General features: G+C 55.2%; 3 protein-coding genes across 3 annotated transcripts; 2 read left to right on the top strand and 1 right to left on the bottom strand.

The window, feature by feature from the left end:
• Positions 1–7010: 7010 nt before the first annotated feature.
• NCS57_00706200 (UDENN FLCN/SMCR8-type domain-containing protein) lies at positions 7011–8447 on the top strand (the record flags this gene model as incomplete). The annotated part of the gene is made up of 1 exon (XM_053056926.1): positions 7011–8447. The coding sequence occupies one exon, from the start codon at positions 7011–7013 to the stop codon at positions 8445–8447; it is 1437 nt and encodes a 478-aa protein (XP_052913121.1).
• A 1444-nt stretch (positions 8448–9891) lies between these two features.
• Positions 9892–11326, bottom strand: NCS57_00706100 (26S protease regulatory subunit 6B; the record flags this gene model as incomplete). The annotated part of the gene is made up of 4 exons (XM_053056925.1): positions 9892–10861; positions 10917–11015; positions 11073–11114; positions 11172–11326. The coding sequence occupies 4 exons, from the start codon at positions 11324–11326 to the stop codon at positions 9892–9894; spliced, it is 1266 nt and encodes a 421-aa protein (XP_052913120.1).
• Positions 11327–12299: 973 nt separating this feature from the next.
• On the top strand, positions 12300–13207 carry NCS57_00706000 (uncharacterized protein; the record flags this gene model as incomplete). Its single annotated transcript, XM_053056924.1, has 4 exons — positions 12300–12735; positions 12845–12912; positions 12990–13032; positions 13092–13207. Exons 1-4 carry the CDS (start codon positions 12573–12575, stop codon positions 13205–13207), a joined length of 390 nt encoding a protein of 129 aa, XP_052913119.1. The 5' UTR covers positions 12300–12572.
• Positions 13208–14805: the final 1598 nt, after the last annotated feature.

The following is a 14805-nucleotide window of genomic DNA, read 5'->3' as shown; positions in this document are numbered from 1 at the left end:
CCGCTGGAACCGCGATAGCCAGCTTCAGCTGGGGGTCCAAGAGATCGCCGTGGAGAGAAGAGACGACAACGCGAACAAGCAATGCGCGACACCGAGCGAGACCACCCAAGGCTTTTAAAAACAAGGTTGATTCCTGCAAAGACGATCCACCGTGCAGATAAGGAAAGCGACTTGTCATGTTTGTTTGCCATGTTCCACTTGGAGGATCAATATCACCGACTAGTTCATGAGCTGTACCGATCGTTACCCAGGGATGGGAACGCCATTGGCGTGTTCAGCCGGGATAGCGCGCGATTCCATGCCTCGGGACCGACAGAGTGACTCTTGGGAAACCTATCCTTGCGTGAAGTGCGGGCACGCGGCCGCGGTGGGGGCGTGAAGACGACAAAACCGCGTCTTTGCTTTTTCTCCCATCTCCCTCGTGAGCATTTCAGGACACCAATTACACCCCCGGACTCCCGGAGAAGCGGAAGGGATGGCTGTTGTGGCTTGTGAGCGAGAGACAGGAAAAAGAAACAACGAGGAAACGTGGGGAGCACGATCAAGGACGTGGAGAGGGCGGTGAGCAAGAGGGAGAGCGATCGCCGGGGCGACTAGCCGATGGGAATGAATGAACGGCGGGAGTCGAGATGATGGATGATGCACCCCTCGGCGTTGCCATGGCTCAAAGGACGGCGTCAGGGGGCGCGTGTTTAGATGACAGTCAGATGAGCGAGTGAGTGAGTGGTCTCAGAAGAGTGCAGAAAGGGGGGACGAGCCGAACCGAGCCGACGTCAAGTGTCTCGTCGAGCATGAAGTTTGAGATGCAAAGAGGCAAAGCGTTTCGTGTCGAAGGAGCTGGAGTTGTGTGAGAGGGCAGTTGCGGATAGATTGGAGACGTTCTCGATTCGCTCGACGCGCGATTGGTCTATCAAACCTGGGAAGTTTGGAGAGGTTGACAGGGGGGTTGCGGGACCGCGGAACCCGCACCCTCGGTTGGTCGGGCCTACATGACAGTCCATTTGACAAGAACAAAAGCTCGGCGACTTTGATGAAGATGCGGGTGATGCCAACTTGCAGGACCTGGGCTGGACTGGGCTGGACATGAAGAGTGGTGATCTGCGTTGGCTACTGATGCTCTGCCTCATCGCCAAGACAGGACGCACCCGTCGGGACCAGTCTTCCGTGACCTGCTTCCGTAACCTGCCTACCTAGGTAGGCAGAGCATCAACGTTGACGGGGAAGAGAGCGGAATACCGCTCCGTCTTCTCAACAGCAAGTACGGAAACATCCGGTCGGTTGTCACAAGTTCTCCGGGGCCCCAGTCGAACGAAACATTGACATTTTCCTTATCCCGCCACGAGGCCGAGTTCCATAGACATACGACGAGGTCGATGCGTGCGCGCGCGCGCAGGAGAAATACCCCTGGCATGAAACGCAACGCCCAACATCCATCCCTCCGTCCAACCATCAAGAAGCTGCCACTGGATGGCTGCTGCTGGCTGCTGCTGGCTGCTGCGCCTTTTGCTTCGACACCTCGCGTGGGCTGCAAGGATGCGATCGTGGGACCCGGGAGATGCAAACGCCTTGACCTCGTCTTTGCAGCCCTGACTGAAGCTGTCCCTCCAGGGGTTGACCGTGTCGTGGGCTCATCTTGACGTCCGCAATGTCCGTCGCTTAATCAAATGACCCCGAGGATACCTGCCTTATCCGCGCTTCTCCCCCGTGAATGTCTACAACCTGCACTCTTTGGGCCTCACCGTCGCAGGGCCCTGTCTGTAATGATCCACGGCATTTGGAGCTATTTACCCAGAAAAGAAATGCCGTAAGTTACCTGTCAATTCTTGACTCAGTTGGAGAGCCCGGCAATGTGACATTGAGGTCGAAAAAGGAATGCCATCATGCTGAAGAGACCGAAAAAAGAAACATGACACAGCAAGATCAATCAATCAATAATCAATCGCTGATTCCCCCCTTGCAACATGCAACATACGCCCTGGTTAAGGTGGAGTTGGGATGAAACCCATCCAGCCAGCCAAGGGCCAAAAAAGTCTCTCCCTACAGACTCGACTCTCCATGGATCTCTCTCGCCTGACCCACTCGTCTCCAGTAGGCACTTGTTCGCCGAAGTCTTCTGGAAGACTGTCACAAGCTCGCAAGCTCGACCCCAATCCCCTGCCCTGCCTTGCTCCTCGCGGGTTTGGGGTCCTTTTGTGGTCGATCCGACGATTTCTTGCGCCTACCCACCCCAGGATAGACTATCCATTCCCGCCCAATCCCAGCATCGCCGCTCCGTATCGTATCCGCGTCGGCGGACCAAGTGCCCACTGGTTCGGAACCGAAAGAGAGAAAGACGAAGAGACCAGCTTGCGATCTTTTTGCTTCTTTTTTGAAGTCTGCCTATGCAGGGACTTGTGGCTAGTACTGTATGCGCCCCGAGCGGTCGTTCACTCAGCCCATTCTTTGCTTGTCGCAGTTACAGGTCAAACAGGCCCTTTTTTTTTCTCTCTCTCTCTTTGTGAGTGGTGGAGTCAGAAAGGCCTGGTTCAGAGACCATCGTGAAGGAAAAGTGTTTAACCTGTGGGTGGCACAGACGAGGGCATCGTCAATGCGACGAGAGGGGTGCCTTGATGCAGATGTTGTTGTCATAATGACAATCGTAAACTACTCATTTGGACTAGAGGCCGTTAGTGATAGGTGGGTTTCGGTTCTTGACCACATCGTGAAAAAGAGAGAGGGGTGACAAAAGAATATTGCGAGGTTACGGTACCCGTTGGAGAGTTCCTGGCTTTCTTTCTCTCTCCTTCTCCTTTCCCTCTGTTCCCCGTCGTCCGTCGGCTCTCATCCGACGATCCGTACTCTTTCAACAAGGCTCGTCCGGTACGGATCAGGCACGATACAGCGTGCTAAGGTACGGAGTAAGCACTGGACGTTGACGATTGGGGATCCATCCAACTACCGCTGCTCCGTGAATGGATGGATCCAATGCCCACCACCTCCGCCCATCACCAACATCAATCACCCGCTCAGGACGCACGCAGGGCCCCTGGCATCGTCTCTTCAACCGGCGCACGCGACGAGTGGATCCCACTATCCACGAGTCCCGACCTCCATCCGTCTCCATAGTGCCTCAGCATCGGGACTCCCCCCCTCACGGCTAGCTAGCTGCCCGCTGGATGGAGCTCCTCCTCTCCTTCGCCTGTTGCGCTCCAGACTCTCTCACCTTGCCTTGCCTTGCCCCAACCCACCTCGTTTCGTTCATGCCGCCGATTTCTGTTACTCTATATTTGCCCCCGTCGATGCATCCCGCTTACCTAACTCGATCCTCCCTTGCTCACACGTTCCCAGAGCTTCTAGCCCTTCCGCTAGCCCACAGTAGGAACTTGGTCGACACTCGGTGTCAACCAAGAGCATGGCACACGGTCTTGGCGGAGCTAGCGACTCGACACTAGAAAAACCCGCCCGCGACTCTACGCCCTCCAGTCCCGTCTCGCCCTCTGACTGGCTCTCTGGCTGGCTGGGCTAGCGACAAGACAGGTCCCACTCTGATCCTCCCCCCTGGTGGCTTTTGTGGCCGACCCTCGGAGAGTGAGGGAGCATGGATATTTTGATGGGAAGCTGGCAAACTGTTGGAAGAGCCGGATACTGGAGCAAGAGGACGGAGAGCCCACTGCGCCGGGGGTCGGGATCCAACCGGAGGACCCCTATTACGACGGATTTGGGCTCTGTCTGTTTTGCAACTCTTCTCCTTGGTTTCACGCTGTGGAGCGAGCGTTTACAAACCTAGTCTTTTTCCATTCATGTGAAAGTCGATGGCTTACAGGCCTTTCCGCCGGTTACCGGACTGTTCCGTTCCCTTCTATGAGGCATATTGTTGGCCATGAAACGTTTCTTGCGGTGAAGTTATTGGATTTCCCGTCTAGGGTGCAGTCTATTCGTCATTGAAGGAGAAGCCGACATGTGCTAGTGGGACCGTGGAGGGAAGACCAGCTTGAGCCTCCTCTCACAATGACGGGATGTAAGCAATTTAGCTGCTGATGCTATCGAGAGGTCCATGCATGCAGCACACACAGCCCTTCTATAGTAGCTCGCCCTTGTCGATATAGGCCGCTGCACACCTTCATTTCCAGAAACATCGACCCTTGATTATCAATGATGCCCAACTCGATTAATATCATACACGGGCATACACAGGGGGCAGTTTAATTGTTTTGGCTTGGACTTTGGCCGTTGCTGGCGTCTTGTTCTCGACGGTGCCGGGTACCGCACTGAACTACCCTGGACCAGAAGCTAAGAATCCAGCCCAAGCCCGATTCGCATCGGCCCAAAAGACGGCGGGACTCCACTTCCACTGGGCGCCGCCGCAGTCCCCTCACTAAAAGGAAGCGCGGGCCACCCACTTTTTTATTTTTTCTTTCTCTGCTTGGTTCTGGCTCTTTGGGCCCATTCGACGGCGGGCGAGCATGGATGATGGAACTCGCTGGGACCTCCCGGTACTGCAGCAGCATCCTATCCCATCCCATCCCATCCCATGCCCGCCATCCCACACCCAACGCCAACGCCCACCACCTCGTGGAAGCATGTTCCCCCATGTCCACATCCCCATTCCATGTCCGGGATCAAATGTCCCTTGCCCAAACGGTTTCGCAGGCAGGACAGGTTCACGAGCCAGCAGAAGCGGCGGCGGCCCTTCCATTTCCATATTAAAAAACGCCCACCCCCCGCAGCGCAGCCGCGCGAGTTTGACCCGAGACGAGAGAAGAAAACTAAGAAAACTCCTTGCTCGAGAGCAAACACTCCTCCCAAAAAAAACAAAAAGGAAAAAAAAGGAACCGCCGACGGGATGGACTGACGAAAGGAGAGATCAATTCCAACGTTACTTTGACTCCCCTTTCTCCTCATCATCTTCCATCTCATCTTCCCTCATCATCATCCCATCCCTTTTTCGTCTGCATCTCGAAAGGCTTGGACCCAAACCTTGACCCGTCCGTCGTTTCCGTCGAATCGTCCGTCAGCTTCTCTTGGTCCCAACATCCAAAAAAGTCTCATTCACGGTCTCTTAATTCTCCGAAGCTTCTCTTTTATCCTCTCGCGCCTCCAAACTCTCGCCCCGTAACCCGCGACTTTCCGCCGCCGACGACTTCCTCTCCGCTGGAACGAATCCTCTTCCACCATCCATCCTCCTCCCCCTCTTGGGTTTCCCCTCTCTCACTCATTTCTTAATTGCCCCTCTCTTGCGCCTGCTTGCTTGTGGATTCTTTCTTCTCCGGATCCCCCGCGCTCATTCGGTTTCTGTTGATAACATTCCCTCACGTTAACCCTCCCGGTCCCGTCAAGACTTGCCTGGAGCAATCGCACGCTGCTGTGTCTTTGGCGCACGTGCTGTGTGCCACCTATAACGGTCGAGCTTCCCCGGACTGGCCAGACCCGGGGCGAGCAGGTCAGGTCAAGCAAACAGCAACCGGACAAATAAGCAGCCCCCGCGCTCGCGCCAGCAAGCAAGCAAGCAATCAATCGAAGCACCGGGAATCTTCAGCAAGCAGCTACCCCTACAGCTACAGTACCTACAGCTACTAGTAACTGCTGCGCCCTCCCTCAACCTTCGGCCCCCCTGCTCGTGCTCTCTTCTCCCCCGACAATACATACCTACGGTACAGTACTTCAGCTGCCCGTCGTCGTGTCGCCCGAGCCCGTCTTCGCAGCTCCAGCTTACAGCTCGGCGTGCTGTGCTGTGTCTCGCTGTGCGATAAGACATACCCCTCCATATCTCGCATCCTCGTCCAATCGATAATCCCAAGCGTTCGTTCCGGTGCTGCGATTCGATCACCAAGGCGATACGTCATGACATACATTGTAAGTGTACAACACAAACCTTCCATCATGACCGTCCTATTGTTGCCCACATGCCAATTCCTGCCACGTCCGACGTTGCACCCTCCACGCTCCTCGCTCCGCACTCTTTTCACTCCACGTTCCCTAGTTTGGGCTTGTTTGACCGACGCCCTGGTTCGGTGAGGACATCACACGCCATGCCATGCCATGCCCTGAACATGGATGAATGTATGGCTGGATGTCCGAAGCCTTGTTCGACTGGCTCCCAGGAAACATCCCTGCCAAGCATATCGCGACGCAGCCTTTGTTTCTCTGCACCTGCTCAAACATGACCGTCCTGTTGGGTCCAGACCAGACACTCCGAGATCTTGATGCTCCCAGCATACCATACCCACATGTATCATATATCATGCCTCACCCCTACACTGGGCAACCATGTCTTGTCTCTCATCGACGTTGCTTCTTGACATCGGCCTTTTTTCACTCGGCTTCCCTTGCTTCTGTCCCCCTTACCCTCCCTTCCTTGCCACACCCTCAAGCACCCCCGGCTGCCTGCCCGTCGACGGCCCGTCTGCCGTGCCTCCTAATGGCCCCCGAGCCGCCGCCCGCTGTCTGACACGCACACACACCCTCTATTCCATCCCACGCGCAAACTTGTGCCCACACCCTTGCCCAGACACGAACAATACACAGGCGCACGCAGACATGCACATACGTCCACACCGCCTCGCCGCGCGACTCTGAGTCTCTGACTGCCCTGCCCTTGAACCGGCTCCGTCGATGCCTCGAGCAATCAAGTTCCTCCCCCTCGGAATCCCAACTCACCGAGTGCCACCTCACTTCCCTACTTCCAGCCCCATGACCTCGAGAGCGGCCCGTTGCCGAGATGAGGACGAGAGAGGGCAACCAAGACAAGACAAAGCAAAAGGACAAACAAGAGATATCTCTGCCTCTGCTCTGCCCAGCTATAATACCATACCATGCCTCCCACCGCAACCCCTTTGCAACCCTTCCCGTCTACTATATCCTTACACGGCTATCCCCGCAACACCTACAGCACCATAACGTCATGCTCTCTGATCTGAAATCACACCCCAAAACCATCCCTTTGTTGCTGTGATCACTCCCCCTTTAGCCATCTGCGCACTCTTTTTCTTTGACACCTGCTCTGCACTGGCGCCGACTCGCCTCGGTTACACATGCGCAAGACACAACAGCTAATGTCATCTTTCCAGCTATGTCTTGCTCACTACTGCGACCTCCATGGCCCGACCCCTCTGATGGTCACTGAGGGCCTACCGGCGCCATGTACCATCTGCTGCGAGGATGGCATAGACCCTGCCGATGCCCGACCTCGATCCAGCGCGCATGCGACTGGACCCACGTCCCATTCCTCGGCCGCCCTCAACGACGCCTTGAGGAACCTCAACCTCTCCCGGAGCGCATCGGCGCCGGCCTCTGAACATGATGCCCAGGCGCAGAGAGCCGCGCTGCTGCGAACCTCTAGCTCGGGCGCTGCCGCAACTCCGTCCGCCATCGATACTCCTCCCGATAGCCCGCGGCCGGTTCCGCCCCAACACCCCCGACGCGATTCGAGTTTCCGAAGAACCTATGACGAGACGGTTACGAAGAAGCAAGGTCCTTGCGAAAACTGCGCCATGACCCTGCCCAAGCAACAGGGAGGATCAAACAACATACATTTCGCCAACAACGCTCGCGGACCGACCCTGCGCACACGCGCTCCGGCGGAACGGGTTTTTGGTGCTAGCGGCCAGGCGTCGCCTCCCAACTCCCAGCCGTCTAGTGATACCGATGGCGAGCGGGATGAGGGTCCCCGGGCGCGGACGAGGACGACTCCCTCTGTCAGTTCGCGGAACACCTCTCGCTCCAGCGGTAGCGCCGGTACGGGCAATTCGTCGGCAGCGGACCGAACTCCTTTCCACGTCCACTATGTCGACTATACCTCGACGCACGATCCGGTCCTACCCGACTCCTTCTCCCTCATCCGCGCTTCATGTCTGCGTACTCTGTCGTTTGAAACGTTACCCCGGGCTCCTGCTACGGCCACACCCGTGTCACCCCTATCGGCGACTTCTCCGGCGTTTGTCACGACGCAGAGCGCCGGCTCGGCTGTCACGGGCGGCCCCATCTTTTTCGGTGATGCCCTGGCCGGGTACACGACGGCTTATATCTTCCGGATTCCCGATGTCCACGCGCGCGGCCACAAGCGCGTCTACGCCTTTCTGGCCCTGAGCACTCATAGGGAAAGACTTGCCATGAAGACATTTGCTGTGGTTTCGACGGCGTTCCGCGATCTGGCTACATGGATCCAGCAGCTCGCTGAAGCTGAGGCCGAACGGGCGGCCGAATCCTCGCCAATCGGCAGCAACATGTACGGGGGTGGCTATGCACCTCAGCAATCGGCTGTCGAGTCGGCTGGTGGTCCTGATCGCGGCGGAAGCAGCTTTCTGACAGGCGGCAGCGGGTTCACCCGAAGGATGGGAGGTGGCCCTGGTGCCTCGGCCCCCAAAGCCCGTGGCCTGGCGGAGATTGTCGGACGCCCCGACATCTTCTTTGACTTGCACAGCCGCTTTGTTCACCTCCTATTTGAAGTTGGTGTTACTCTGAGCTCGTAATGAGCAGCTCATGCCCACGGGCATGCTCTATACGTTTTTGTCCTTGGCTTGACCGACCAACCCCTTGACCTGGGCGATCCCTGGCATGTCACAATATCACATCGCTTATTGAGGGCCTCGGTTTGCTATAGGTTTCCCACAGCCTCACCATTATTTACTCTCACCTCCTTGACCAATCATTCTGGGCCGGGTGCACATCCGGTTCACATTTTTTTGAACCTGGCGTCTCCTGTCAGCTTTGGGCCAAGATAACGAGGAGGACGCATGAGTAATGGTAATGGTAATGGCTAATGGGTAATGATGATGATGAGCAGCGACTGGCGAATAGCTGAAGTCACCACAAGGCCTGTGGGCTTATCTTTGTTCTGTGCGTTGCAAATATCCGACGAGGTTTCTCTGGTTGCGCTGCGTCCACCTTTCCGCGAGACAGGGAAGAAAGATATACCCCAGCGGCCGACCCAGGCAAGAGCCTCGTGCGACTGTACTTTTACTTCTGAAAGGGTTACGCGGCGTTTCTCTCCCGGCTTTTCGTCTTCTTGGCCGGGACTTATTCCCCAGTTTCAGCGTTGTTAGTTGCTTTGTTGCTCGTCCTTTTCTTTTCTTTTCACGGTTCAGACTCGCCACAGGGAGCGAATCAAAATAGACAGGCAGTTTAAAGGGAAAAACAAAACCAAGCGAAAGTTTGTGAGAAAAGCGGGAGTTTGGGACAAGTGTATTATGAAAGCGAAACCTGTTTTCTAGCCTTGATTCTCTCGCAGGGAATTTGCAGGAACAGGATGGGAAGGGATGATGGATGGGTTGTGTATGTGAAGGGTTTCTTTTTGGTTGGGGTTGATGAAGGGAAACGGTTCATAGATACCTTACAGCAAATATAGACAGGGTGTAACGGAATGGGAAAGCGAATGTATTTTTTTTTTTTTTAGTTCTAGATACCCGTTTTGTTGGGAGTTGATGTTCCTTTTGGGAAATTCAAGTGTTTCATTGTGTCCATGTTGAGGTTGTATATCTATCGTTGCTTTTGTTGATCTGTGAATGACACTCAAAACTCTTGCTTCCCCTGATCCCGATACAGTTCAACTTGTTCTTAGTTCAACATGCCATTGACGGTTTCCCTGTGTCCTAGTTTCCTGGTTTTCTAAGTAGTAATTACTAGGTGGATCTCCAACTCATGATCACCGAGCAGTGACATGGGAAGCAATAGATATCACATCACACATTGAGTCAGCACAAACAGTTCTATGCCAAAACGACGAGATTCAGCGGCATTCCGCCTCGCTGGAAGTTGATTAAACCTATTCTATCCTCCAAGCATACTCCTCGAAATCCTATGCCCGCCCCGTCCTCTGGCTTTTCCCTCGGTAGTTTCCCAGCACCGGTCCGGAAGATGAGACGCATGTTGTACAGTTGAGGAGACATACACGTGCGCGAAAACCATGTGACTTGTTTACTTGTAAAAGTCAAACTTGTTCTCGTCGCTGGTGCCCTTGACCTGGCTCGAGTAGGCGTCCTCGAGATCGCTCTGGATGATGTTGTAGCGGTTCTTGCGGACGGCGCGCAGACCAGCCTCCTGCATGATGGCGGCGATGACGGCACCCGAGAGGGGATCGTTGCGGACGATGAGGGAGTCGAGGTCGACCTCGGGGGCGAGGCTCATCTTGCCGGCGATGGTGCTGAAGATGAGACGGCGCTCACGTCGGTCGCGCAGGGAGGGGAATTCGATCTTTCGGTCGAGACGGCCGGGACGGAGGAGAGCGGGATCGAGGGTGTCGGCTCGGTTGGTGGCCATGATGACCTTGACGTTGGAGGTCTGGTCGAAACCGTCCATCTGGTTGAGGAGTTCGAGCAGAATACGCTGCACCTCTCGGTCGGCACCGGTCTGGGCGTCGAAACGCTTGGTAGCAATGGCATCGATCTCATCAATGAAGATGATGGCAGGAGAGTTCTCGCGGGCCATGCGGAAGACATCACGGACCATTCGTGGACCTTCACCGAGGTACTTCTGGACAAACTCGGAGCCCACGACGCGGATGAAGTTGGCAGTAGTGGAGTTGGCAACAGCCTTTACCAGCATGGTCTTGCCGGTACCGGGAGGACCGTACAGCAGCACACCTCGGGGAGGGTCGATACCGATCTGCTTGTAGAGGTCGAAGTGTGTCAAGGGCAGCTCCACGGCCTCACGGATCTCCTGCTTCTGCATGTCCAGACCACCGACATCGGCGTATGTCACGTCGGGCTTCTCGTCGGCGCCCAGCATGGCAATGGAGGAATCGGCCTCGGGAGGGAGAATGTCGACGAGGGCATTGGAGTGTCGGTGGAGGGCGACCGAGGAGGAAGCCTTGAGCTTTTCGCGGTCGAGGGTAGAGAGGATTCTGACGACATAGTTGGAGCCGGTGCTCGATTGGACGATGCCAGTACTTGAGAAGGCACATGGTTAGCTTGTGGATGCTATATAACTGGTAATAGACATACTTTTGGTCGATAGCCTCCATAAACTGGCCGATGACGAGGGGCACACTCTGAATTCGCTTGATCTCTTCTTGAGCTCGCACCAGCTCGCGCTTCAAACTCCTGCGAAGCGTTAGAACGTCTTGAGCAAGATGTCATGAGATTTCCGAGTCTGCGTACCTTTGCTCATCCTTGATGTACTCTTCTTGCAACTGGATATATCTGAACGAAAGCAATCAGCCCCCGCCACTCCATGATCTATACTGCCGGGTTCCATACTCTAGTTGCCTCTGGAGCTTCTTGAGATTCGCATAATCGTCTCCGCCGTCGGTTGATACGCCCTCAAAGTTGTCAATGGTAGGGATGGTCGAGTGCGCGGTCCTCTTGTGAGGCGGGACCTGGTTCGCCGGGTTTTCGACAGCGGCGTCACCCATGTTTGCGCTTTGGCTGTGTCGAGAGGTTGTGCGAGGGTAAATGCGGATAGACCAGATATAGGGATGCGCGCAGATGCTGGTATGCGATCGTCGTCGGGGGAGATGGAGTGTGGTCGTCGTTGAGAGATGGAGCTGCTTCGAGATGATGCCAGGCGCCAGCAACGACGACGACGACAATGGAAGCTAAGGTCACCTAGCGCGTGGAGGGGCTTAGTCATCGACCATTGAGCTTGGAGCTCTGCGCTTAGCACGTGACCTAACGACGTCAAACAACCCGTCCATCAAGGCCCATCCCTGGCAACGTTGATTGGTCCACGAGCCCCAACTCACGCAGGGCGAGGTGGATCGCAGTGCTGCAAGGCTCCAGGCTCCAACACCCCAAATGCGTGATTTGGGAAACGTGATTGGCCGATTATCGGAGTTTGGCTGGCCTCCACGATGCGTGGGGACCCTGGAGGACGCTGGGTACAAAGGAGCTACAGTGGGAACCCGGCCGCTGTACTTTGACGCTTGACCTTCTGAGGCTCTGGCTCAGCGGACGGAGCCCCGGGGAGTGCCTTGGCGGCTTGCTCGACAGCGGCGGTTGCGGTGAGGTCTCAGTCCATGTGACGGACGATAGGCTGATACCTGCTACGATAAAGCCCCGCGATGCTCGGTGAGGGAGGATTGATTGATTCACATGGAGCTTTGTTGGGGAGATGAGGTGTTTGACACGGGGGACAAGGGAGATGAAGATCAAGGCCATGAATGAATGATTCAAGGTACCGCCATGCGGCGTCTTAGGTAAAGCGAGGTACCTCTCGTCCAAGACAGCCTAGACAAGACCCCGACAATGGCCTTCCCTTTCCCCTCTTGCGGCGCTGTGAGTGTGGCTTATCGGTGTCGGGTCACTCGCCTGTCACGGGATGATGCGGCAGTGATTCACTGGTCGTTGGCCGACAAGTCACCCGTCACTTGCATTTCGAAACCACCTTCTACCGTTGCTTGTAAACCTAACCTCGCCATCTTCCGACCTCCATCTTCACTTTGTCCTCCCTTTTCATTTCCTTCCCTCTCCTCTCCCAAAGTCTCTTGGGTCTCGTCGTCCATTCCGCCTTTATACATACGGCGTCCTTCTTGCGTCATCCCACTCACCAGAGAGCCAGCTCACTCCTCATTGTCCGCCAGCCTACTCGGCCGACCTTCGTCACACACAGTGCCCCTCGTTTCGTCTCGGCCTGTTCAGCTGCCCTCACGACCTCGCACCATGTCTTCCTCCATCGCCATTCCCGCGGGCCCTTCGGCCACGCCCTCATATCACAAGGGCACCGCTTCCTCTTCCAACAGCCCATACTCGAGCTCGCCCTCGTCATCCCCGCCTTCGGCCGGCAAGCACAAGGCCCTGCACAACCGCCGCCCGAGCCTCCTGAGTACGTTGAATGCACCCTCCCCACCTGACGTGACTGTAGCGGCGATGATACGATTGCCTTACGAGACACCCACAAGATTGTCTGCCTTGACATTGCTGACATGATTTAGGCTCTTCTCTCTCCAAGCAAGAATGCACCGTCATTAACATCGGCGAGCCGGACGGCCCTCCTCGGCTGGTAAGTGACTCGACTCCGTCGCTCTCCGGTCTTCGGGGCATCTGATTTCGGCAACTTTCTGACACTGCTTGCTATAGATCTCCTACCTCTCCTCCAGCCAAGGCTTCGCCTGGAATCCTGGTATGCTTCGCTGACGTCGTGAATGTGGCCCACCCAGGCATGAGCTAACGACTCCACAGAGATCTTCCTCCCTTCGTACATCGACTGCGACTACGTTCCCCTCGAGAACCGCCGAGACCCCGTTCACGAGATCTTCCTCACCGACGAGGAGTCCAAGAACATGCTGCCGCATTAAACAGCATATCCATATTCACTCACGCTTACCCGGACCGACCGCACGACGATTTAGACATTTCCTTCTCACGAGATTCCCGGTTTTACGCTAGCTCTTTATTCTTCGACTACACACATTCTTACGGCGTCTCTGGTTCCGCGGTTTTCTTACCTCCTCGTTAGGAAAGGGCTTTGTTCCCCAGCTTACCGACAAACATGGATTGTCGGCACTGTTTGACGGAGTATTCGGGATATGGAATCCCTGGTCAATTGACTTGACAGCCTCCCTTTCGGGGATTGGCTTTGGCGGAGTATCACAGACATGGCGGAGCATTCATGACTCTTGGGCAGTCAGTATATCTTATCTATCTGGTGGACTGGGCCGGACCGGACCGGGCTTGGGAATCGGAGGGTAGATGCCTGGTTTCGCAGGTTTTCAGGAGGGTGTTCTTTTCTCATACGGGCCTTGACTTCAGACTGCTTGCCTCTTTTCTTTCATGGGTTTTCTGTTATTGTGGCTGGACTTTCTTTGGGACGGTGGCGTTGTGGTTCGACGGTGTTTGTTAACTCTCCTCAATTTACCCTGGTTCTACGCGAAATCGGACCCTCAAGCATACCGAGCATACCTGGCGGTGGGTGGATTGGGACTGGGGACTAATTACCGACGGCCGACGGCCGAGATGAGCCGGCCCGCCTCCGACAGCCCCTCCGGCCGGAACCGAGTTGGTACTGTATGGGGCCGGGCGTGCTGACGTCAATTGTTGACGAGCAATCTTGCCATTGACGTGCTATGGCGATATCTCGTTCCGCCTTGGCTCGCTCAAGTGGCACGTTTACGTAGTGGCCATACCTGCTGTATAAAAATCTCGATTTTCCATTTTCTTGGGATTTTGGTGGTCTCATCGAGAATGGAGACGCGAGTGTGTGATTCACATTTGAAGACTGTTGAGCAAGGGGGCCATCCAATCAGAAGTCGAGCATCCTATCACCATTTGATTGCGATGTTGATCTCATAGAACGACCAACCGCCTCACTCTCGGATAGGTAAATTGAAAATAATCCCGACGTTCTAGATCGGACTTGTCTTTGTTCAAACAAACTCCGCCCGTCTCATTTATCCCATGTTAAACAAACACCTCATGGCTTCTCTATCCCAGCTGCTTGTGAACCAAGTTGGCCCTGACAAAACTCGCTCTGCTAAAATTTCCAGAATTAATAGATGAGGACTTGGGCGAAATTTATAGGATAATCACGTTATGGATTCTGTTGGCCGAGGTCGCAAGGAGCGAGGGGGTTGCCTCCAGTAAAAAAAAAAAAAAAAAAAAGCTTGAGGTGAACGGCCACCAAGCATTTTGATGAATATGTTGGGTAGTGAGGGTCTGTAAGGGGGATCAAAAGGCGGTATTTCAACAGCCAGTGACTAGGAATTGAACTCCCTTCACGAAAAGGATCGAACCATGATGTGATCGGGGGTGAAGTTTGTGTGCTGAGGCTCTTGTTGTCGACGAGGGTGCAGCCTGAGCGAAGGTCCTAGTTGATGAACATGGTTAGACCGTAATTCCTGGGCGAAAATTCTCAGGGCTGTGTTTAAAGGACCAGACTGATCTGACGGATCATGAT

The sequence above is a fragment of the Fusarium keratoplasticum genome, chromosome 5 (assembly GCF_025433545.1).
Source record: "Fusarium keratoplasticum isolate Fu6.1 chromosome 5, whole genome shotgun sequence".
Taxonomy (NCBI): Eukaryota; Fungi; Ascomycota; class Sordariomycetes; order Hypocreales; family Nectriaceae; genus Fusarium; species Fusarium keratoplasticum.
Note: the sequence above shows the minus strand (reverse complement) of the source record. Positions and strands in the feature narration are given on the sequence as shown.